This window comes from Equus caballus, chromosome 11 (assembly GCF_041296265.1).
Source record: "Equus caballus isolate H_3958 breed thoroughbred chromosome 11, TB-T2T, whole genome shotgun sequence".
In the NCBI taxonomy this organism is placed as follows: Eukaryota; Metazoa; Chordata; class Mammalia; order Perissodactyla; family Equidae; genus Equus; species Equus caballus.
Genome location: NC_091694.1, coordinates 47,860,215 through 47,885,396, shown reverse-complemented (window position 1 = coordinate 47,885,396; position 25,182 = coordinate 47,860,215). Strand labels below are relative to the sequence as shown.

Below are 25,182 nucleotides of genomic sequence, written 5' to 3'. Positions count from 1 at the left end.
GGACCTTGAAGGGTAAGGAAAGATGATCACCCACTTCAATTGGGTGATTGGATCATTGTGGCTGAGGTCGCTCTAGTAGAGTGGTGTGCGTAGAAGCCAAGTTTCAAAAGATTCGGGAGGTAAGGAAGGAAGCGGTGAGCAGAGACTGTCTTCAGAAATTGGTGGAGAAGGAAAAGAGCGTGATAGACTAGGCATCAAGAGTGTAACAATATGGAAATATTTGTTTGGGAGGGGGATGCTGTGAGCATGTTTACAAGGGTCAGCTGGTGAGCTTGGAGAGAAGGATGTCTTCAAGATGTGAGGGCTTAGTGGCGCCGAATTTGGTAAGGGGAAGGGAGAGGATATGGAGTTTGAGGCATTTGGGATGAATTAACTGCTTTCTTCCCTTTTCACTTGGCCCTTGCCATCATTTCAGTATACTGCGTCTTTAAAAATTACCTGGTTCAGGGGCTGGCCGGTGATGTAACACTCTGCTTCCGCGGCCTGGGGTTTGCAGGTTTGGATCCCGGGTATGGACCTACGTACCACTGGTCAAACTGTGCTGTGGTGGCATCCCACATACAAAACAGAGGAAGATTGGCACAGATGTTAGCTCAGGGCCACTCTTCCTCACTGAAAAAACAAATCACCTAGAACAGGGGTTTGATAAACTATGGTCTGTTGGTAAATCTGACCAGAGATTTGTTCTTGTACAGCCCTTGAGCTAAGAATTATATATATATATTTTTTCTTCAACCATTTAAAAAAAATATAAGGAAGATTATGTGAAAATTATATTTCATACAATTTTCAGTGCCCATAAGTAGATTTTTGAGGGGAACAGCCCCTCTCATTTATTTATTGTCAGAGCAGAGGTGAATAGTTGCCGTAGAGACTCTGTGGCCCACAAAGCCTGAAACACTTACCATCTGGCCCTTCACAGAAGAAGTCGGCCAACTCCTGGCCCAGATGGAATAGTCTTACAAGGATCAGAGTTGATTCCTTTTCTGAGTCCCATGACTTGCTGAAGAAGTTTTCTGGTTGTTTCTTTTTTTTCAGTAGCTATTGGTCTCTCTGTTTTAGGCTATTCATAGTGAATGCAGATTTCTTCTTGTCTCAAGCATCCTTAGTTAAGTCAAGACTAATGAACTGTGAGAAGGCTCATCAGAATGTCTGACCTGAGACCACAGTGGTGAAGAGCAAATGGGTGTTATTTGGGAAGAAACATGAAAATTAGAATGCAAGCTGCTGACATTCTTCACTGATACTTTGCATAGCTCTTTTGGTGAAACTATAGGTTTTATCTGTTAGATTTCTAGGCTTATTTTTCAAAAGTAAAGTTGGAGGAAAAGAAAGAAGAACCACAGGTGAAAACTAGCCACTTGGTAAAAAGTACTAGCAGTAGTAAACCTTTAAACCAGACACTGTTCTAGATGATTTAACCTATCTTGACTCAATTACTCCTCCATAACACTCTGAGATGCTGTTATTATTGCCACTTTCCACGTGAGGAAAGCAAAGCGCAGAGGAGTAGGTAACTTGCCCAAGGTCACGCAGCTAGTGAGTGGGCGAGCTGGGATTCCAGTCCAGTCAAGTGAGGCTCCAGAGTGCACGCTGTTAAGGACTATGCTGTGTGGCCTTTCTAAGAATTGTCATAATAGCTAACATTTATCGACCGCTTACTGCAGGGCAGGTACTCTCCTAAGGCCATTGTCTGTATTACACATTTAATGTTTACAGCATCCTTCCAGATGAGGCGACTGAGGCACTTGCCTAACGTGTCAAAGCTAGAAAATGTGGGCCGGGATTCTATCCCAGTCAGTCCAGCTCCAGAGCCTGCCCACTTCACCACTGCACTGTGCTGTAGATTGGCCCTCCATTATTGCTCAAAATGGCCATTTCATACTTTTTCCTGTAGGAACTCTACAGCTTGGTAGGCTTCAGGACACACTTGCATTGCTGTTTCAAGCAGGCAGTATTCCCCATAGAATAACATCCCGGGTGGGTGCTGTTTCCATTACACCGTGAAGTGCTGTGGTAATTGCAGGACCCCTGGTAGGCACACTTGTGATGCAGGTTTCCCCCTACAAAAGATACTGGGCAGGGGAGCATCTGTGATTCCCAGAACAAGAGCCCTAAATCATCCCAATTGCCTCTTCTCCTGATGGCTTCTTCCCCAGTCATAACCTTTGTAGTATACATCTTGTGTCAATGTTCAGGCTGCAGCTAAAAATTTGAGTCAGGAATTCTGAGGAGAGACTAGAGCTATTGCTGTAGATTTTGGAATTATATGTGTATAACTGATGTCCAAAGAAATTTATGGGGATTCCTTGAGAGGATGATTGAAACCGAACTTTTAGGATCTCATTTTATGGGGTAGATAAAGGAGTCAACAACTTTCTGCTCTTGAAGGCAAGTGTCCTCGTAATTCCCCCACATAAATCAGTGTCCAGATTCTTTATGACTGTTAGTTTTATTGTGGCCCCTTCTGTTTGTGCATTCCTCGTAGATTCTACTTTGCTTCTACGTTCGATGCTGTTTGGTGCTACATTATTTGTTTAGAAAAGGTGCAAGTTAGACGGCCCTTTTAAGAAACCCAAAGAGGCAGCTCCTAATCTATTATAGTTCTTAGTGCATAGTGGGTGCTTCGTAAATACTTGCAGATTGATAGTTTAAGTGAAATGAAAATGCAGTTATTTGCTGATGCTATGGTCTTGATGGGAGGGAGCTCTTGAGGAGCAAAATTCTTAGGTTGGCTGGAAAATAGTGTAATTGAAACCTAGGTTAAAGGTTTCAGTTTGCTTTGCGGAAGAAAAATCTGCAACCCATAGCCATAGGCCTTGGAAAACCTGGAAGCTGTCTCTTGGGCAAGTGGGATGTAACCGTAACCACCAGGGTGAACTAGCAGGACGAGGCAGCCTCTGGCCGTCCTTTTCAGTCGACTTGGGCAGAGGCAGTGGAGTGGCCGGCATTTTTGCCAGTGAGCTCTCGAAGGACTAAGCTAGGCCTTGTCTTCTAATTGGTTGTATTTCTCATAGAGCCAAGTGTTATGTCTGTTGCACAAACCTGTTCACTGATACTAGTTTAAAAGGAGAATCTGACCAAGAAAGTAAAAGACTGAAGCCTTTTCCTTGCCTGTTCTGGGCCCAATATGCTACAAACACTTACAGGCTTTATTTACATCTTTTGAAGTAAAACACCACTTTTCCAGCACGTCTTTCCTTGCACTGGCTTAGGCCAGGTGATCTTGCTTCATGCTCTGTTTGTGTCCCTTGTCAGAGTGCTGTCAGGTTTTAGTGAATTGTCTTGTTTATTTGCCTATCTTCTCCATGGCCCTGTAACTTTGTAAAAAACATGTGCCAAGATGCTGTTCTTTACTTTGACACTGGCACTGCATAGGTGCTTAATAAACTTTTAGTCAATGACCAGGTTATACGGTTGTCTTCTTTTTTTTTTTTTTGAGGAAGATTAGCCCTGAGTTAACATCTGCTGCCAATCCTCCTCTTTTTGCTGAGGAAGACTGGCCCTGAGCTCACATCTATGCCCATCTTCCTCTACTTTATATGTGGGACGCCTACCACAGCATGGCTTGCCAAGCGGTGCCATGTCTGCACCTGGGATCCGAACCGGCAAACCCCGGGCCACTGAAGCAGAACGTGTGCACTTAAGTGCTGTGCCACCGGGCCGGCCCCTGCAGTTGTCTTCTTAAGGGATGAAAATCTTTGAACAAGTCAACGAATGCACAAAAAGAATTGCAGTTCAGTTGGTCTTCTATCCGAACAGTGGCCTTCCCAGCGCAGTCTAACTGTGTGTGACTGGGGGAGGTGTGCGCTGGGGGCTGAACTTTTCTCCAGGGCAAATCTTTAAATTTGCTGTTTTAAAAATATACTTTTACCAACCTCACCCCAGATCTGCTGAATCTGGATGCATGCTCTCTAGTTCAAACTGCCTAAGTGATTCTTCCGCAGTCAGCCTGGGAGTAATGTCGTCGAGCCGGGGCTGAGAGGCAAGAGGTGGGTAGGCTGCTTGGTCGTCGGCTTGTCCCCTGTCTGCCTTCAGATTCATCGTCTGAGGCTTGAACTAAAGGAGATAGTCTTTGGGCTCCTTCCCTCCTAACATCTTGTGATATATAAAAGTCCTTACATGTGGGTATTAGAAAAGTATTTATTTTTCCTCATAATTGTGATTATTTTTCATAATCTTTAAAACTTGTATTTAGACGATATATTTGCTTTATTAGTGCACATAGATTAAAATTCAAGTAATATTGTAAGACTTATAACAAAGGATAAATTTGCCGCCTCTCAGTCCTCAGACTACTTTCCACTCTTCTCTGTTTACCTCTGAGTGATAACGCTTATAATACCGTTTCTAGATTGATCAACTGTAGATGTTGACTGACTTTTTGCTGTAGTAGATTAGGAGTTGCTTCTTTGAGTTTGTTTTTGTTTTTGCCTGAGGAAGATTCACCCTGAGCTGACATCTGTGCCAGTCTTCCTCTATTTTGTATTTGGATTGCCACCACAGCATGGCCGCCAACGAGTGGCATAGGTCTGCGCCCAGGAACCGACCCCAGGCTGTTGAAGTGGAGCGTGCCAAACTTAACCACTTGGCCACAGGGCCAGCCCCTGAGAGTTTTTTAAAGGACCGCCTAACTTGCACCTCTTCCAAATGAATAATAGGGTTTTTAAAGCATGTTAGGCTTCGCATTTTGGTTTGGGAATTGTCAGTGCAGACTAGCTGTATGAGGTGACACAATGTTTTAAAGTAGCTAGTTCAGCGTTTACCAGTGTCTCCATTCTGGTTTTACTTTTGTTCTTCGCCTCATACTTCTGATAATGTCCTGTTAATTTACCGTGACTTTAATTGATCAATCTTAGTTCCCAGGTCAGTAAAACATTTGAATCCCATTCTCCTTTCCATGACTCCATAAAAAATGTTGTGTAAATTGTTATAATAGTTTAAACTGTTTATCCAGTAATTATGTGATTGTGGAATGCAAGGAGGGTGGAGGAAATACAATTTTGAGTGCATATACAGTGACGCTTTCTGTCATTTAATTCTCACAGCAGCACTGAGAAGTAGATTTTCCCCCTTACTTTACAAATAAGGAATCTGAAGCTCAGAGAGACAAACTTGCCCATCGTCCCAAGGCTAGTTACTAAAAGGGTTTAGATCTCCATCAGTTTGCCTGAAGAACCCACTACAGATATATATTGTTTTTTTAAAAACTTTTTAATTGAAGCATAAGATCTGTGCAGAAAAGAGAAAACCCTAAGTGTAGAGCTCAGTGAATTATCAAAATGAAGCATGCCTGTAACCACTCCTAAGTTAAACAACAAAAAAGGATGTTAGCAGCACCCCAGAGGGCTCCCTCCTGTTCCCTCCCAGTTACCACTCCCTGCCGTTCCTCCAGAGATAACCGTTGTTGTCATCTCTGACACTGCAGATTCATTCTGCTCCAGGTGATAGCAGTTTTTGAACAAAATTTGATGTTACTCTTAATTGTATGTCCTTTTACATTTTGTTACTATACCTAGAAATTCAGCGCCATTTTTCTTTAAAGAAGCCAATCGCTTCCATTTCTTTCTTTACAGGAGAAAAAGAGTATCAATTTTGTACCTTCATATGAACTTATCGTTTTGTGTTAAATGCTTCCTCTTTAAGGTGAATAATCGCAATTTCTTTGATTTTTAGTCTGAGTCACTGTGAAGAGCTCTTTAAAACCAGTGACCTCTGTACATTTTCACACCAGAATAAAAGCATAGAGCTGGGTCCTACCTAAGGGGTTTTGTGTAATTGTAAATGCTACTTGCTGAGATTTAAAAAACATTATAATAGGATTGTTGTAAATTCTCTTTTCCTGTAGCCAGTGTTTTTAAAAGCAATATTTGGTTTAAATATTAGTAGGCCAAATAATTGGAATATTTTGAAAAAAGTGTTATGGGAATTCTCATCTGATATGTAACTCATGGACACAGTGTCAGTTTAGCAGCGGTGAGCAGATTTCCGTCTTGCAAGTGCCTCCCACTCTGTTTTCCTGGGAGTACTGGTTTACACCTGAGACACACCCAGTTTTTTTGACTCCAGGTAGTTATTTAACGTGAATCCTCTGGAAGAGGAGAAAAAAGTTTCCTACTACATGTATGAAGAAGATAATCTATTAGTATTTAAACAAATTTCTCCTAAAATACTTTTTCTAATTATGAAAGCAGAACAGATTTGTTATAGAATACCAGAAATGTGCAGAAAAGTGCAATGATGAAAAATTTCCATAATCCCCCCTCTCAGTGAGACCTGCTGATATTTTGTGGTATTTACTCTGTCTTTTTACTCATATATTTATAATAAATTTGAATATTTATAATAAAATTGAAATTGTAAAGTATATTTAGTTTCATAGTCTGCTTTTTTCTGTTAAAGTTTATTCCTTGAATATGCATATTTAGTATTACATATTTCTTTGCAAACATTAATAGTTGCATAATAACTTCAAACTCATGTATCACTTAGTTTATTTAACCGTTCCTGTGTTTTTGAACCAGTTTTGATTGTCTCCATGTTTATAAAGAATTAGCTACTGGGCAGTGGGTGGAGGAGGCGTGAAGTTGAGGAGAGGAAAGAAATCCTCTTGGATAAAACTCGATCTTGTTGAATTGAATTGATCAAATGTTTAGTGAGCGTCTGCGTGTCAGGCCCTGTGATGGGCTCTCAGACGCAGACGTGCATCACTGGAGATCAGATATGACGAGTGAGGGTCTGAAGTAAAGTCATAATGGAGAGGGGGTTACAGAAGATAGAAAGGATTCCCAGAGATGTTTAAGTGGGAAAGTGAGTTTTTGAGCTGGGGTAGGGTTGGGGCCATGTGAGTGGGTGGGAGACATCTGAGATTATCCCTACATGTCCTTTTCGGGTAAATGGATAGATGGTAGTGTCATTTTATTAGTATAGGGACCATACAAGGGAAGAGCAGATTTGCTTGAAGTTTGGTTTTGGGCATAGTGAATTTGAGGTGCCTGTGGGCCACTGGGGAGTAATGTCTGTTGAGCAGATGCATAGATGAAGCTAAAAAGAGAGACCTGGACTAAAGAGATGGATCTATGGATCATTTGCACCTAGATTGTGGTATCAAACACAGACCAAAGACCTAGTGGAGCTGCCTTGGGAGGTCATACAGTTGAGAAGAGGGTGAAGGATAGCACTGTGGGAATTGTCGGTGGTCAAGGCTTGGGAGGGATGCAGAGAGGCATGTGAAAGAGACAGAGACCCAGAATCTGAGAGGGTGGCATTGTGGTTGCTGAAAGAAGGGAAGAAAAGAGGGATGGACACCTGTATCCATGAGGAGAACCTCTGGCAAGTGTCTGTTGCATTTGACAGTTAGAAGGTCATTGGTGAGAAGAGTTTCAAGGCAGTGCTGGGGACAGAAGGAGAGAATGACAGGGGAACAGTGGGTGAGGAACTGGTGTGTGGTAGCTAAAGATGGAAGGGCAGAGGTTGTCAGATGTGGTGTGGCAGGAGATTTTGTTTTAATAGAGACTTGAACAGGCTTATGTGCTGACCAAAAGGACCTAGTTGAACCAGATTGAAGTTGCTGGAGAAGGGATGGTTGGTGATAAAGCAAGACACCTGAGGAGAGTGGTTTGTTTGGAGCATGGTTGGAGGGATTAAACTTGGACAGGAGGGGGATACTTTCTCTGAGAAAGCATGAGGTCGGTAGGAGTGTTTGCTGGTACAGTGGGAATTGTTGGCAGTAGCTCAGTTTTCTCCAAACATTGGCTGAGAATGAGGCAGATTGGGTGGGAGATGGGCTTGAGGACAGTGTCTGGATTTGGACCATCTATACTGGGGAGTGGAAGGGTGAAGGGACCCAGGCCCATAGGATGACTATAGAGGCACTGTGGTTCTGTAATTAGAGACCTTGACTTACAGAGGTACTAATTTGCATGGTTGCCGGAATCCTCACCAAGCTTCTAGAGCCCAGGTAAAGGAGGAGAGAAGTTTCTTGACTATTTACTTCCTCAGGGAAGCCTTCCTTGACGTCCTAAGTTAAATTTATTCTGGCTTCTCATAGCTCTGTTATTTCCTTCTAGTACTCATTAGAGTTGTAGCTTTGCATTTGACTGTTGGAACTGTTATTAAAAAAGTTTGCTTTCCCTAGTAACTAAAAGCTCTGAGGAAAGATATGTCTGATTGTGCTTACCATTGTGTAGTGTCTGGCACCTAGTAGACACTGGCTAAGTGTTTGTTGAATTTAATCAATCAAATACAGTGGTTGTCAACCATTTTAATCTGCCCCAGCACACCTGTGGGACATGACTTGCTTCCGTCTGACCCTTTCCTGGAGGAGAGCAGGTGTCAGGTAGTGTGAGGTAGTGGTTAATAGATCACAGGCCCCGGAATGAGAATGCCTGGGCTCGTATGCCAACGCCACCTCTCACCAGCATCGCGACCTTGGGCAAATTCTCTGTGCCCCAGTGTCCTCCTCTGTAAAGTGTGGCTAGTGCCTACTTCATAGGGTTGTCATGAAACTTGCATGAGAAAATTCACAGAAAGCTTTTAGAATAGCATGTGACATGTAAAAGTTATTACTTTTGAAAAAACTAGCATCTTATGTGTATCTGCTCATTGTTATTTATTGAATATTGATCTTCAGGGAAACTCAGAAGAGAAATCCCTGGACTATGATGGTCTTTTTGACCCAGTGACCCAGTGGCATCCTGAAACAAAGCCATTTTTAGTCCCATGGGACTATCACTAAGAAATAGTGGAAATGTCATGTGTCTGGTCATTTTCATAGCCATTTTGTGAGGAGGAGAGATTCGTGAATGCCATCTGCGTTACACCTGCCATGGTAAATTTGAGTCTTTTTTTCCCTTGCAGAGGAGGTGGCCAAGTTGGAGAAGCACTTGATGCTTCTCCGACAAGAGTATGTCAAGCTGCAGAAGAAATTGGCAGAGACAGAGAAGAGATGCTCTCTTTTGGCCGCGCAAACAAACAAGGAAAGCAGCAGTGAGTCCTTCATCAGCCGCCTGCTGATGATCGTGGCCGACCTCTATGAGCAGGAGCAGTACAGGTGAGCTCCACACAGGGCCAGTTTGGGGAAGCAAGCCCTTTTCCTTATTCCCAGGCCACATTGCACCTTCTCCTCTCTTACTGACTTTCTTCCCAAGCTTCTTTCTTTCTTATCAGGATATTAGCAAACCTTTAGTCTCTAGAATATAAGCTCCTGGAGGGAAGATTTTTGTCACTTGTTCCCTGCTTATCTTTAGCACAGAATGTAGGAGTCATGGTTATAGGATCGCTAATGCAGATGGGAATTAGCTTACATGGCCAGGGCTTCGGAGGGAGAGGCCACTTTCTCTTGGGATAGTCAAGGAAGGAGTCTTGGAACTAGTGGACAGTATCATATGATGGCTGAGGGTGGACTCTGGAGCCACATAGCCTGTGTTAGAAGCTCAGCTGGCCACTTACTGGCTAAGGGACCTGCAATTATGTGACGTGCCTCAGGTTCCTCATCTGTAAAATGGGGACAATAGTACTACTACTTACCTCAAGGTTGTTGTGAGGATTAAATTAAAACGTGTCTTAAGTACTTGGAACAGAGGTTGGCACATAGTAAGTATAAGTACCCAGTTGTTAGCTGTTGTTATTAAGTGAGTTTTGAGGTAAAATGTTAAAAGCTGGGTAGGGTTTAATAGATAAAGACAATGCTATTGTGAGTAGGGAGTGACCGAGAATAGACTGAAACGTGGGAATGTGCAGAGGATTTAGAGGACAGTGAGGGGCCTATTTTAGGGTACAAGTTCATGTAGGGGAGCACTGGGAGAGGTGGGAAAGATAGGGTGGATTGCACTGGGATGCCAGGGTGAAGAACTGGGACGTGACCCTCTAGGAAGTGTGGAACAGAGTGTTTTTGAGTTGTAGGACTGTCATAATCGAAGTGGTGTTTTAGGAAGATTAACCTGCTAACATTATATGGGCAAAGTTATACAGACAAGAGAGCAGGGGAGCAGCTGTGATGTTGCAAATAGTCCAGACCAGAATGATGGAGGACTGAATTGGATGATGGCAGTGGATATAGAAAAGAAACATGGGTGTGAATGTGCATCAGAGGAAGGATTTGGCTACTACAGAGATGGATAATTGGACTAGATAAGACTTAGTAAAATTTCAAAATAAATTACGACGTTTAAAATAGATCAGACTGGGGGCCGGCCCCATGGCCAAATGGTTAAGTTCACACACTCTGCTGCGGCGGCCCAGGGTTTCGCCAGTTCAAATCCTGGGTGCAGATATGGTACCACTCATCAGGCCATGCTGAGGTGGCGTCCCACATGCTGCAACTAGAAGGACTCACAACTAAAAATGCACAACTATGTACTGGGGGGATTTGGGAGAAAAAGGAAAAATAAAATCTTTAAAAAAAAATTTTTTTAAATAGAATTTTTATGAGTATCTCAGTAACTGGAGTAACTAAAGAGTCGGTGTTAAAATGTTTAAACTGAGAAATGTTGAAGACATTGATACATTTATTTTTACTTAAGTTCAAGAGAAGGTGTTGTCCCATACGATAGTTAAAAATGATTGTTATATGTAGTTAGTTACTGCATTCATTCTTTTAGCAACCAAGCTTATAATTTTTCCTCTTAAAATGTTTGATTGAGAAACTCTAGTAAGAAGCTCTTTATTTATGCCTCCTCTCCAGTAACAACATCCTAGTATTCATATTTTAAAAGGAAATGTTGGGGCTGACCCAGTGGTGTAGTGGTTAAGTACTCGTGCTCTGCTTTGGCAGCCTGGGGTTCACAGGTTCGGATCCTGGGCATAAACCTATACACCACTCATTAAGCCATTCTGTGGTGAGGAAGACTGGCACAGATGTTAGCTCAGGGACAATCTTCCTCAAACAAAAAGAGGGAGATTGGCAACAGATGTTAGCTCAGGGTCAATCTTCCTCACCAAAAATAAAAAGTAAATACTCTTTAATTGACTCAAATGAAGTTTTAAAAAAATTACTAGCCTCCTAATTGTTTTTACACAGAGTCTTCATAGAATTGATTTGTCCATTTTTGAAATTGTTTTTTTTGGTGAGGAAGCTTCACTCTGAGCTAACGTCTGTTGCCAATCTTCCTCTTTTTTTTACTTAAGGAAGATTAGCCTAAGCTAACATCTGTGCCTGTCTTCCTCTATTTTGTATATGGGTCGCCACCACAACATGGCTTGATGAGTGGTGTAGGTCTGCGCCTGGGATCTGAACCTGTGAACCCGGGCTGCTGAAGCAGACGCACCGGATTTAACCACTAAGCTCCATGGGGCTGGCCCCGAGTTGTGTTTTTAAAAATTATTATTATTAGAAATTATTCATGAAGTCCTTATCTTTTTACCCTTTGGTATGATAGACTACAAAAGAAAAAAAATTTTCACCTGACATCTATGAATAGTAGGAATTTTATATAAAACTTCATTTTTATAATTTTGTGGCTAAAAGTCACACTTGTAGCTGAGACAGTAAACACTGAATATTCATTTAAGTTATTAGAATAGTTTATAAATAAATTTAGAGTTTAGAAATTATTTGTGCTTTGTAAATAGCCAGCTTCCTGTTTTCGTTAAATTTTTTTATCATACAATATAATTTGAGACAGAGTTTTATGTTGTTTTAAAAAGAATATCAATTTTATTTCTTCTTTATTAATTGATTAATAATGTTCTACTTTGTTAACAGTAGTTTGTAATAATTTGAAATAATAAGTACCTTATTACTCTTCTGATTTAACATAATTAGTTGCAACTTGGTCTTTAATAGAACTACAATTGTTGATATGCTTACGTATTATAAAGTGTGTTCCGGACAATGCTTTTGTGGGGTAAAATGTGACTGCATCAAGCATTATATAAAGAAACAGTATTCTGTTTGGGTCTCCTTTTAAGTGGATGAGTTAATTCATGTAACAGTTATTTTTTTTTCGTGTAATAGTTTTTGTGTGTTTAGTTTCTAAAGGCTTTCCAACTTAAATTGTTTTAAAGGGAAGTATGCAAATAAGAAAACAAAAATACAAGCAGGATGATGCTAATTAATGACTTTGGATCGCTGCCACCATAGCCATATGGCACATACATGCTTGTGTCAGTCCAGAGGGTCATCCTTAGGTTTTTGTTAACTGCCCATATGCTTTCTTCCCTTAGCATTTGATGTTTCAGAGTTAAACGTAAATAACTATTTGGAAAGCTCCTTTCATAAAATATGTCATAAATATGGAAATGTTTGAAAAGAAGATTTCTCCCATTTCTTAATAAATGGTTGAGTAAAAAGTGGCCAATAGTAAGTCTGAATGTTTCTGGTGAGAACAGGAGTCCGGATATTGAGTTTCATATTCTTGACTGCTTTGTCAACGCTTATTTGTTCATAATTTTTCTGTTTAAACTTGCTTGAGCCTTAATATGGTGTGCAGCACAGGAGCGCTGTACTTTCAGAGCTGTAATCACAATCTTTAAGCTTCTGTCTTTCTCTCCCTGGTGGTTTATCTTGATTTATTCTGCATAAAACTTCTTCAACTTTTTATATGGATATTAATCATCCTATTTAACTTGTAGGTTCACCACCATAAGAATCTCATTAGGGGATGTCTTTGAAAGCAGAACACCCCATGTGAACTAAAGCCAGAAGTTAGAAATAGAAAACACGTCTAGAGCAACATCTTATAAACGTGCCCCATCAGAATTCAGTGCTGTGATTTTTCTTTTTCTTTTTCAGATGCATGTTGATCAGTCAATACCCATATATGTATTAGCTGTGAATCCTAGCTATATCTAGTTATGATGGCATTTTTCTTTTTATATCTGGATTTTTTTTTCATCAGTGATCTGAAGATAAAGGTTGGAGGCAGGCACATCAATGCTCACAAGTTTGTTCTGGCGGCCCGCAGTGACAGCTGGAGTCTGGCCAATTTGTCTTCCATCGAGGAGCTGGACCTGTCAGGTGAGCCTCTGACTGGCTGGGGACTCAAACCTGCCAGCACAAGAACTCGTGGCAGAAGGTTATGGTGTGTCATTTTGAAATATTTGTGGTTTAATGAAAGTGGAATACTTTTCTTATCAGTTGATGGTGACCATGAACTAGTTAAATAGTAAATCAGTAGGTTGTACTTTGTGGATACTTCTGTTTAATACCTGGCTAATAAATCATAAATATTTGAATATCTACAATATTCTTATAATTTATAAAATATAAAATCTGCCCTGAAACTCTTTTTGTATAATAGTATGTTATAAATATGGGGGCATGTGTAGAAAATAATTTTTCTTCCACTCCAAGAAAGTCCTGCTGTTTGTTGCTTAAATATTAATCGTAGCTGCCAAAGTACTTCTCCTGGCCTACAAGAACTGAATTCAGAAGTCACAGTGACTCCAAAGAATAAGAGTATTCTTCAGAATTTGAATACGTGCATTGAGCTGTTTAGTGTTTTTATTTAATTGTCTTATGCAACATTATGTTGTGTAGAAGTTGGGTAAACGTGGTAAGTAGACTTAAAAACATTTTCAAAATTGCATTTTCATTTAGTAGTTGCCTAACTGCTGTTAAACAAAAAAGAAAATTTTAAGTTTAATTCTGCTCTTAATAGTCGTGAGATGGGGCCGGCCCGGTAGCTCAGCAGCTAAGTGTGCAGGTTCCGCTTCAGCGGCCTGGGGTTCGCCAGTTCGGATCCTGGCTGCGGACATGGCACCGCTTGGCAAGCCATGCTGTGGTAGGCGTCCCACATATAAAGTGGAGGCAGATGGGCACGGATGTTAGCTCAGGGTTGGTCTTCCTCAGCAAAAAGAGGAGGATTGGCAGCAGTTAGCTGAGGGCTGGTCTTCCTCAAAAAAAAAAAAATAGTCGTGAGAGTTATAACATATGGTAAGGAGACTAGCCAGGCATTAAAAAACTTGCAGAAGTGATCGGCTGTGAAAATTCTGCTGAATTATGTCTTTGTTCAAAGGGCTTGCCAATTCAGAAGGTGCTGTTTTCCATGTGCAGTGCTAGGAACACTGAGATGATTATAACACGGTCCTTGCCATGAAGAGCTCATACTCTGTTTGAGGAAATGGGCTAATAACAAATCATCTCAGGCCAGGGCTATGTGTACATCAATATAATTGCTTTATGTCTAAGGTCCCAAAGAGATTAACTTGGGTTGCTGTGGTATCAGAGGTGGCCAACACCTGAGTAGTGTTGCCGAAGTTAAGTAGGCATTTATTGCAAGGATTTAGGGGAGCAGATGTCTCATCCTTCCCCAGGGTGAGTGAACTCTGTCTCTTTGTGATTATTTCTAGGGGTTTAACCTAAGGTCCATAATTCAGAGTTGTAAACACATAAATATACACACATACATATGCATTCATGCCTGTAGCTCAGACGTCTGCTTGGGAAACCCTCTTTACTGGAAGGGCACCAGTCTACATGATTGAAATCTCTGAGCAGAGCTTTTCTTTTTCAAAAGTATAATCTTCTGAAACCGTTTATCTTTGACTCTATATACGACAGAACTCTGGATCACTTTTACAACCCATTAGATCATGAAGTGTTCTTCACAAAATGCATGATAGGATCTTGATTACATGAACAGTTTACAAAGATTAAAAGAGATAGTAAAATATGGAAAATGTCCAACTTTGTTAGAAAAAAGTTTGGTACCATCTTTTGATATCTACATTTCAAAAATAGATAATCCCAGTAGTTGTGAGGCTAATGAAACTGGCACCCTTGCACATTTTATATACCCTTGCCAGTCGCGTTATAACTGGGTAAGACAGTTTTAGAAAGCAGTTAGGCAGCTGAGCTGTGAAATAGTCTTACTTTTTTTACCTCATCCTCTGACTTCTGTCAGATGGATTGTGTCATAGGTAATTCAGACAGTGTAGACGTTCACCTTAGTTTTCTGTGTAATTGGGAAATATTGAATGCAACCAAAAGGAATAAGAGTGGGAGAAAGGCAATGTGACTGCTCCCTGGAACAAACAAAATTACTTCAGAACACAGAATATCGCATTAAGGTGTAAAAAGCTTAATTTAAACATTGATTTTTAGAATTTTGCTTTTGATTTTTTAGTACATCATAACATTTAAGAGCAGCTTTAGCTCAGTAACTGTTCACAAGATTGCATCACTGTGAATCAGGAGATTTTCTAGAGTTTTAGGAAAGTGGAATGTTAATGCCTTTAAATATCCCTGGCCTCTTCTCCTGTTGTAAATAAGAAGCATGGTTTGTCCTGCTGTAAGCTTTGCTCTCAGGAGTGGTCTGCTGCAGAGCAAACGTTTTTGTGGCTCTGGTAGATGAGGCACCTACCAAGATAGCTGATAGTAGAGCCTATGGCGTGTTTGCTTTTCTTTATAAATTTATCTTGGAAGTGTGTCCTGGGGAGGGGGGTTTCCAGGGAGGTGGTAGCAGTTGTGGACCTGTTCGTACTTAATTGTATGTTTTGCCCAGCCGTCCTGCTGAATTGCCTGGTGGGTGTAGGTGTGATTGCCTAAATCTTGGGTTGCAGCGGCTGAAACTGCCTCAGAGGCCTGTGTGTTATGCGATACCTGGGAGCACTAACCTGCATGGCTGGCCAGCAGTTGGAGGGAGATTGGAAAGAGGCTCTGGTAAACAAGTATATAAATAGTGTAAGAGCTATGTTAAATGGTTGAACTTGGGGCCGGCCCCGTGGCCGAGGGGTTAAGTTCGCGTGCTCTGCTGTGGCGGCCCAAGGTTTCGCCGGTTCAGATCCTGGGCGAGGACATGGCACTGCTCATCAAGCCATGCTGAGGCCACGTTCCCACATGTCACAACTAGAAGGACCCACAACTAAAATATACAACTATGTACCAGGGGGCTTATAGGGAGAAAAAGGAAAAAAATAAAATAAAATCTTTAAATGGTTGAACTTTTTCCACACTAATGGACTTAATAAAATCCTTTTATGAATTTAACTGTGTTTTGTTTCTTCAGAATTATTCCATTTGTATCACAGTGTTGAGTGGCAGGCACTTTTCGAGGTGCTAGGGATACAGCGGTGAACAAAAGTAAATTCCTGTTTGTGTGGAACTTGTGTCCTTAGAGAGACTGACTTTCTGAGCTCCACATTTCCTTTTGAAGTTCTCGTGTAATCGGTATTTCTTAAAATTCAAAACAAACACAACTTTAATGATGTTAATTATTATAAGAATTTAGCACACATGGATGAAGATACAATAGGAATTATATACTAAGCATTTAAAACATATTTGGATATATGAAAGTTTTCTTAATATAGACCTTGTTCAGAAAACTAAAATGTGTTGTGCCCGATAGGATGCGCTGACAAAGGCACAGTCACTTCTGTAGAGTCCTTACTGTAAACACATAGCCTCTGTCTAACTGTGCGGAAGCATCGGACAAACCCGGATTGAGGAACGTGCCACAGAATAACTGGCCAGTGTTACTCACATATGTTGAGGTCGTGAAAGACAAGATAAGACTTAGGAACTGTTACGGATTGGAGACTAAGTAGACATGACAGCTAAGTGCAATGTGGTGTCCTCAATTGGATTCTGGCCCATTTAAAGGGCATTGTTGGGAAAATTGGCAAAATTTGTGAAGGTCTATAATTGGTTAATAGTATTGTAGTGGTCCTAATGACCTGGTTTTGATAATTGTACTATGGTTATGTAAGATGTTAATATTAGGGGAATATCAGTGAAGGGCATATGGGAACTCTACAACTTTTCCCTAAGTCTGAAATTATTTCAAATATAATATAAAGATAAAAAAGGTATAAGTTTGCTTTTTATTTTTTACTGATTATTTTAAGTATAAAAATATAAGTTTGTAAGGATGCTGATCGATAACTGGGAAGAGTAAGAATATAATCATTAGCTCAACGCCAGATAACAAATCTTGAGGCCAGGAGGAGAGCACTGTGTTTGGTTCTTTGTGAAGGAAAGCAGTTTGCTTCAGGCAAAATGTCTTGTTTATAGCCTCTCTGTAGCACTTTAGCAACAGCAGCTAACACTCGGAGAGGTTCCAATGCCTTAGAATGGCTGTTTTGAAGCTAGAATTTCTTGCATGCTTTCTCCAGCGAAGATCTTACTGTTCTGGCATAAGCGTTTTATGGTGAGTCATTCAGCTTTCCTGGAATGTGTCCTGGGTCCTGTCAAGCCATTTGAAAAAATAGAAACCATCCTCCTTCCCCCCTTTTCAGTTTGGTTTGGAAAGCTGTGCACTAAAACACCACCTGGGAGGTTTGCGCTGTGCAGTGGAAAGAGCATAGGTTCCCAAACTGTGCTGAGGCACACTAAGATGCTACGTCAAACTCACAGGGGATCTTTAAGTTTTCAAGAGAAATACAGCAATATTAGATGTCTGCTGGATTCCATGTGAACTACTAGCTCACGGTTGTTCAGTTTCAATATCAGATCATGCTATATTCCTTTTAATGATATCTGCCGTAGTTTTAAAATGTGTTCATAAATTATTTGATAATCCTTCCTTCAAAAGTGGGTCCTAGGGGCCTGCCCTCTGGCGTAGTGGTTAAATTTGCCACCCTCTGCTTCAGCAGCCTGGGTTCAGATCCTAGGCGTGGACCTACACCACTCATCAGCCATGCCATGGCCATGACCAACATACAAAGTGGAGAAAGATTGACACAGATATTAGCTCAGGGCTAATCTTCCTCATGCCAAAAAAAAGAGGAAGATTGGCAACAGATGTTAGCTCAGGGCTAATCTTCCTCGGCAAAAAGAAAAAACAAGGTGGGTCCTAATTCCCCCCCTTGAGTATAACTGACTGAGCTCTAATGAATAGATCATGGTAGAAGTGACAATATGTTACTTCAGAGATAGGTTCGTAGAGGGTGTTGTGACTTCTTCCTTGCTCTGTCTTTTGGATTGCTCATTTTGGGAGAAGTTAGCTCCTTTGTCATGAGGACAGAACACCTTGTGGCTTCCTACCAACAGCTGAGACCCCCTCCCAAAGAACCTCTTAGAGCTTCAAAAAATCTATTTTATCTGTGGTTGTATCCCCTTACTCAATCCTAATGTTACTTTTGTGTTTTTCTCCCCAGTCTTTGGTAATGCTAAGTTTGTCTGTGTGTTGGTTTAAAATAGTTTGTTTTAATAATAATAGCAAATTTTTTATAGCAAGTAGTATGTGGTAGTAGTATTCCGAGTGCTTCATATGTATGAAGTCATTTGTCTTTAGAACAACACTTTGAGGTAAGTGCTATTGTTTATTTCCGTTTTATAGATGAGGAAACCGTGATGCACAGCAGTAGTAAATAACTCCCCCAAGGTCACACAGTAGTAAGTGTCCAAGCTGGGGTTTGAACCTAGTTGGTTTGGCTGCAGAATCCATTTACCACAATGCACGCTGCCTCTCACTTTGGGGTTTTTTTCTTCCAACTTTATTGAAATATAAAGGAGGTGAAATAAACTGCCTACATTAAAAGTGTACAATTTGCTTAGTTTAGACATAACTTGGAAACCATTATCACCACATGGAATAACAAACATTTTCATCTCCGTAAATTTTCCTCATCTCTTTTTCCCTCCAAGTCCCCAGGCAACCACTGATCTGCCTTCACTAATTGTAGATAAGTTTGCATTTTCTAGACTTTTATAAGAATGGAATCATAGAACATATAGTCTCTTGTTTGGCTTCGTTCACTCAGCATAAAGATTTTGAGATTCATCTAAAATATCGGCATGTTGTTGTGGTTTTAATTGTTCGTTCCTTATTTTTGCTGAGTGGTATTCCATGCATTAATTTACCACAATTTTGTTTTCATTTACCTATTGGTAGATGTTTGTGTTCTTTCCAGTCTTTGGCTATTACTAATAAAATTACTGTACTCAATTGTGTATATCTTTGTGTAGGTGTATGTTGTTGTTTCTCTTGGGTAAATATATAGGAGTGACTGTTTAATATTAAGAAACTACCAAACTGTTTTCCAAAATAGATATTCCATTTTGCATGCCCATCACGGTGTGTAGAGGAGTTCCCATAGCTCCACTCCTCACCAACACTTGGTATGGTCAGGTGGTTGCTTTGGTTTTGGGGTTTTTTTGCTGAGGAAGATTGTCCCTGAGCTAGCATCTGTGCCTGTCTTCCTCTATTTTGTATGTGGGTTGCTGCCACAGCATGGCCCCTGATGAGTGGTGTAGGTCAGTGCTTGGGAACCAAACCTGGGCCGCTGAAGCAGAGCACACTGAACTTAAGCACTGGGCCACGGGGCTGGCCCCACGTCAGGTTGGTTTTTGTTTATAATTTTATCCATTATGTAGATGTGGAGTGCATTGTTCTTTTATTTTGCATTCCTCTGATGGCTAATAATGTTGAACATGACCGACCATTTGTATATCTTCTTTTGTGAAGTGTCTGTTCACATATTTACCCTTTTGAAAATTGGGTTGTCGCCTCAATTTTGAATTTTAAAAGTTCTCATTACAGGTTGTTTGAGAGCACACATTTTTGCCTTATTCCTGATCTCAGGGAGAAACAATGAGATCTTTAATCATTATGTATAAATGTTTTTTGTAGATGTAGTTTATCAATTTGAGTATTCCTGGTTTTTTGAGAAAAAAAAAAGTGTTGGTGGGGAGGTAGAGAAATTGGAACCCTTGTGCACTGTTGGTGGAAATGTAATATGTGCAACTGCTGTGGAAAACAGTATGGCAGTTCCTCAAAAATTTAAGAATTGAATTACTATATGGTCCAGCAATTCCATTTCTGGGTATAGATCCAAAAGAGTTCAAAGCAGGATCTTGAAGAAATATTTGTACCCTTACGTTCACACCAGCATTTATTCACAATGTCAGGAGATGGAAGCAACCCAAATGTCCATCAGTGGATGAATGAATAAACACAATGTGGTATGTACATACAATGGATATTATTTGACCTCAAAAAGGAAGGAAATTCTGACACATACCACAACATGGATGAATCTTGAGAACGTTATGTTAAATAAGCCAGTCACAAAAAGACAAATACTGCATAATTCCACTTATATGAGGTAATTGAAGTTGTCAGATCCATAGAAACAGATAGTAGAATGGTAGTTGCTGGGGGCTAGGGACAGAGAGAAATGAGAAGTTGTTGTTTAATGGGTATAGAGTTTCAGTTTGGCAAAATGAAAAAGTTCTGGAGATTGGTTGCACAACAATGTGAATATACTTAACATGACTGAACAGAACACTTAAAAATGTTTAAGATGGTAAATTTTATGTTACATGTATTTTACCACAATTAAAAAAAAAGAAAAAATCTTGAAAGCAACAATTACATACAGGGGAAAGATTCCAATGACTACAGATTTCTTATTAAAAACTACAGAGGCCAGAATACAGTGGAATAACATCTTTAAAGTGAAAAAAAAAAAAAGGAACTGTCAACTCAGGTTTCAATATCCTTTAGAAATAAAGGGAAAATAAAGACGTTCTCAGAGGAGGGAAGAAAATTTGTCATTAGCAGATACTGTCTATAAGAAGTGCTAAAGGAAGTTCTTCAGGCTGAAGGGAAATGATACCAGAAGGAAATCTGGATCTTGAAGAATGAAGGAGAACAGAAATGGAAATATCTGAGTAAATATAAATGACTTTTTATTCTCTTAAATTTGCTAAAGTATATATGACTGTTAAGAGGAAAATTTAAACACTGGTGAGATTTTTAATGTATGCACATGTAACGTAAATGACAACTATAGCATGGAGGTCAATGGTGGAGGATTTAAAGGGACCTATATGGTTGGCCAAGTTTTTACATGATATAGTACAAATAGGCTATAGACTGTACATAGATTTTAAATATACTCTAAAGGGTAGGGGCTTATATATGTATTAGGGGTATTATTTCACTTTCTGTGGGTTGTGGACCAAATATCACTTCAGTTCTTAAGGCTGGGTTGGGACTATTCCATGCATGAGTAGCTTACAAGTGAGCTGAGGCCTGTGTCGGTTCACACACAGAAGTAGGAGCCCTCCTTCTCTGGCTCTCTTTACCCTGGGCTTCTCCCCTTCCTCTTCAGCCCCCGCTGGGGCTCCTTTTCCTGGTTCATCTGGCCAGAGGATGAAGTTTTAGGCATCTCCGTGGTCAGTGCAGCAGTGTTGCTCCTTGACTGGGGTCCCCCTCAGGGCAAAGCTGTAGAGAGAAAAGCAAAATTGGGAAACTCATCCAGCGCAGCTGCTGCTTCAAGTTTTGCTGCTCCCTGCAATTCAGCTGCTTTTGTTTACTTTTCAGAATCCTCAGGTAGTTGCTTTTTTTGTACTCTGTCTAGAGTTTTTAGCTATAATCAGTTAAAATAGGATGGGTTGCCACACTGCCGTAACAAAACTAGAACCTCTATCCTTTTATTTCTTTTTGACACAGGGATTATTTAGAGGTTGGTTTGGGGTTTTATAATTTCCAAGAAATTATATTTAAGGGTGCATCCTTAAACTGACCAAAGACCATGTTTTTACTGATGAAAGATGCAGTCTATCACTATTTTTTAATTTTATGAATCAAAAACTTTTATGTAAAGTAGATGAAGAAAAAATAGTTGGAAACTTAAAGACAATTTAATTAAACCAGAGTCATAGTAGGAGATTCAAAACACTTTTCTCAGCTTTTGATGGATTAAATACAGGATTTACATAACAAAATTAATTTCCTCAGGATGGATCATTTAATGGTTAATTCATATGATGATAAATTTTATTCCCATTCTTTTTTTTTTTTTTTTTTGAGGACGATTAGCCCTGAGCTAACATCTACCGCCAATCCTCTTCTTTTTGCTGAGGAAGCTTGGCCCTGAGCTCACTTCTGTGCCCATCTTCCTCTGTTTTATCTGTGGGATGCCTGCCACAGCATGGCTTGATAAGCGGTGCATAGGTCTGCACCCTGGATCCAAACCAGCAAACTCTGGGCCACCGAAGCAGAGTGTGTGAACTTAACCACTATGCCACTGGGCCAGCCCCAAGTTTATTCCCATTCTTTTCAAATGTCTTGTAAAACATTTAAAATCAAATCAAAACAAAAACAAGACTAGGCCACATAGAAAATCTCAGTTTCTTCAAACTGGGACTATATGTATCCTGGACTACAGTGAAGTCAGAAGTCGGTGTTATTTTTCTTTTCATCCTTGCAGTCACAGATTTTTACCAGCTTGTGTGCTGGGCCCACTCGGTGACTGCCTCCAGCGGCAGGTACACCGTGCAGGTCATGGAGGCCAACTGGATTCACTTCTGAGTCTTCTTGTAAAGGTAACTCCTGGTCTGTGTGGTCCTCTGACTTCTACAGCCACTTATTTAAGTAGAATGGAAGCAGACAGACTGCATGATTTGCCTGAAAGTACACAGTTGGAAGCACACACACCTTGCTTCTTGTTTAGTGTTCTCTGCCCACCTTACACCACTGGCTGCTTAGTCGAGTCTCAAAATAGATTTATTCTCAGTATATTTTGGAGATTAAGGGAAGAGTCAAGGCAGGAGTGGGAAAGCTTGGGGATTACTTGAATCTTATTTTATTTGAAATTTGGAGGGCTCCCAGGAAATCCGTGTTGATGGTAGTTTTTAAGAAAATTATTTAGATTTTGTTTTATCAATTGTACAGGTCAAGTTTATTGGTTTGGACAATTGAGGGAGAGTTGTTAAAGGAAATTAGCCAAATTTTGAAACAGAATTAAAGAAACTAGCACAGAGAAGAAGTGAGGGTGTTGTTGTTGGGGATGCTGTCATTGTTAGGAATGAGCTATCTTTCCAAGATAGGGCTGTATGAGAAGAGTTGTATACAGGTTTTGGCATTTTGGGCGACTCTGGACAAATCACATGGCCTATATGTTTTTTCTTTTCATTATATGACTACCAAGGTATTAAACCCAATTTACAGAGCTAGCTTAGAAATTCACCCTACTGGGGCCGGCTGCATGGCTGAGTGGTTAAGTTCACGTGCTCCCCTGCAGCGGCCCAGGGTTTCGCCAGTTTGGATCCTGGGCACTGACCTAGCATCGCTCACCAAGCCATGCTGAGGTGAAGTCCCACATAGCAGAGCCAGAAGAACCTTCAACTACAATATACAACTGTGTACTGGGGGTCTTCGGGGAGAAGAAGAAGAAAAAGATTGGCAGCAGATGTTAGCTCGGTGCCAATCTTTGAAAAAAAATGAAAGAAATTTACCCTACTTCCAGGATCCGCTCTGTATACCTTTCACAGCTTAGTTGAAGTCCTTCTTCAAGTAGATTGTTTAAATAAATCGATTTAGGTTTTTGTCTGATTTTAGAGTGTTTTTCTCTTTCTTAAAACATTTAAAAAGTGCTGTTACTACATTAACAGGTAAGAGAGAAAAAAAATGAACCTTAACATAATCACTGTTAGCATTTTGGTGTATTTTCTTTCCATTATGCCTTTTTTTTCTTTTAATATCTGGCTGTTTTAGGGGATGATGGTGAATTGATGTGGTTGCAAGTAAATCAGGGGCCTTCAATTTCCACTCATTTAACATTACTCCCTCCAACCCTCTCCTCCCTACTATAATGGAAGAGAAAGGGTTAATAAGAGCTAGTCAGTTGTTGCCTAATTACTAAGTTACTAAGATGTTCCTGGTCAACGTTACACCTTTTCTAGATACTCAAGAATTGAGTATAGTTTCTTAAACCTTAGCAAGCATCGAAATCACATGGAAGACTTGTGAAAACACAAATGCTGGGCCTCACCCGCAGAGTTTCTGATTCCGTAGATCTGGGGTGGGCCTAGGGATAAGAATTTCTTACAGGTTCCCAGATGGTGCTGACTTTGCTAGCCCAGGACCACACTTTGAGAACCACTGGTTGTAGACCATTATTTTAAGTGATCCTCTGACTATCACTGTCCTTATTCTCACTAATCAAGAGTTCACTCTAGTTGGAATAATAGTTTAGATATTTTATGCTACAATTTTCATCTCAAGCATTTCCCCAAGTTGCCATAGTCTTTATTTTAACTTAAAAATTACGTAAGTAATGCATGCTCATTAAATAAAAATCAGGAAAAAAATAAGCTGAAAAAAGCATTAGTTACAAATTCTACCAGGGTTGGTATTTTAGTGTATATCCTTGCAATCGTTCAATTGATAGGTAGGTAGACAGGCGAACAGTCAGTCTGTCTATGGCCATATCACCTTGAATGTCCTCAATCTTGTCTGATCTTGTGGAGCTAAGCAGGGTTGGACCTGGTTAGTACTTGGGTGGGAGACAGAAACAACACTCTATGTGTATGTATTTATTTATGTATGTATATACACACACAAATATGGCTAACAAAAAATGAGATCATTTAATACATATATTTTTAGCCTACTTTTTTTACCTGCTATATAGTAAATATCTTTTTATGTTGAATATAGATATAAATTTAATTGATGCAAAATTTTCTAATGTGTGTATATGCTATAATTTATTTAGTTCTCTATTTGACTCTAAAGATTTTTGTTCCAATTCTTTGTTATTAAAAATAGTACTGTCTTGGCTTAGTACATATATTTCTCTATATTTACTCTTATTTTCTTAGGATAATAATCTACATATATAATTGCTTTGTGAAAGGTTATGCACTTTTAAGAATCTTTGCTAGTCTGAGAGACAAAAAAATGTATTCTAGTTTAAATTTGTATTTAGTTATTAGTAAGGTTTATTGGCCATTTTTATGAATTACCTGTTTATATCTGTTGCTCGTTTTTCTGTTGGCTGTCCATCTTTTCATTTTTTATTTGTAATATCTTTTTGTTAGAATGTAAATCCTTTGTCATATGTTTAAAATATTTTCCCACAGTTTGTTTGACTTACGTCTTTAGTGGGTTCATTTCCCCCACCTCCTGCCCCTTGTAAAACTTTAACACTTTTCTGGAGTTAGATGCTGCGTATCAGAATTTACTTTATTATCCTCAGTTTTTAGGTGCCTCAAGAGGGCCTAAGTGTGTCATCGGTGCTTAGTTTTCAGCTTTTCTACTTTCTTTAACCAGATGCGAACCCTGAGGTGACAATGACAATGCTTCGCTGGATCTATACGGACGAGTTGGAGTTCAAAGAAGATGATGTGTTCCTGACTGAGTTGATGAAACTAGCCAATCGGTTTCAGCTCCAGCTCCTTAGGGAGAGGCAAGTCACAGCAGATATATTCAAGCACCTCAGATGGTGGTGGCTGAGCTTTAATTATGCCAAGCTCTGGGAAAACAGCTTCTTCTGCTAATGTAA

At 40.0% G+C, this 25,182-nt stretch overlaps 1 protein-coding gene across 6 annotated transcripts in view; it reads left to right on the top strand.

Moving 5' to 3' along the window:
* The window catches only part of ANKFY1 (ankyrin repeat and FYVE domain containing 1), an 89,613-nt gene that overhangs the window by 13,507 nt on the left and 50,924 nt on the right, over positions 1 to 25,182 (top strand). For 2 of the 6 annotated variants that reach the window (XM_070227912.1, XM_070227911.1), the window contains exons 2-5: positions 5,577 to 5,646; positions 8,860 to 9,052; positions 12,840 to 12,958; positions 24,951 to 25,086. In XM_070227912.1, coding sequence (XP_070084013.1) covers positions 8,889 to 9,052; positions 12,840 to 12,958; positions 24,951 to 25,086 — 419 coding nt within the window. In that variant the 5' untranslated portion in view covers positions 5,577 to 5,646; positions 8,860 to 8,888. Of the gene's footprint in view, positions 1 to 5,576; positions 5,647 to 8,859; positions 9,053 to 12,839; positions 12,959 to 24,950; positions 25,179 to 25,182 lie in introns of all 6 variants that reach the window. The other 4 variants (XR_011423434.1, XM_005597676.4, XR_011423436.1 and 1 more) reach the window with 2 other exon arrangements.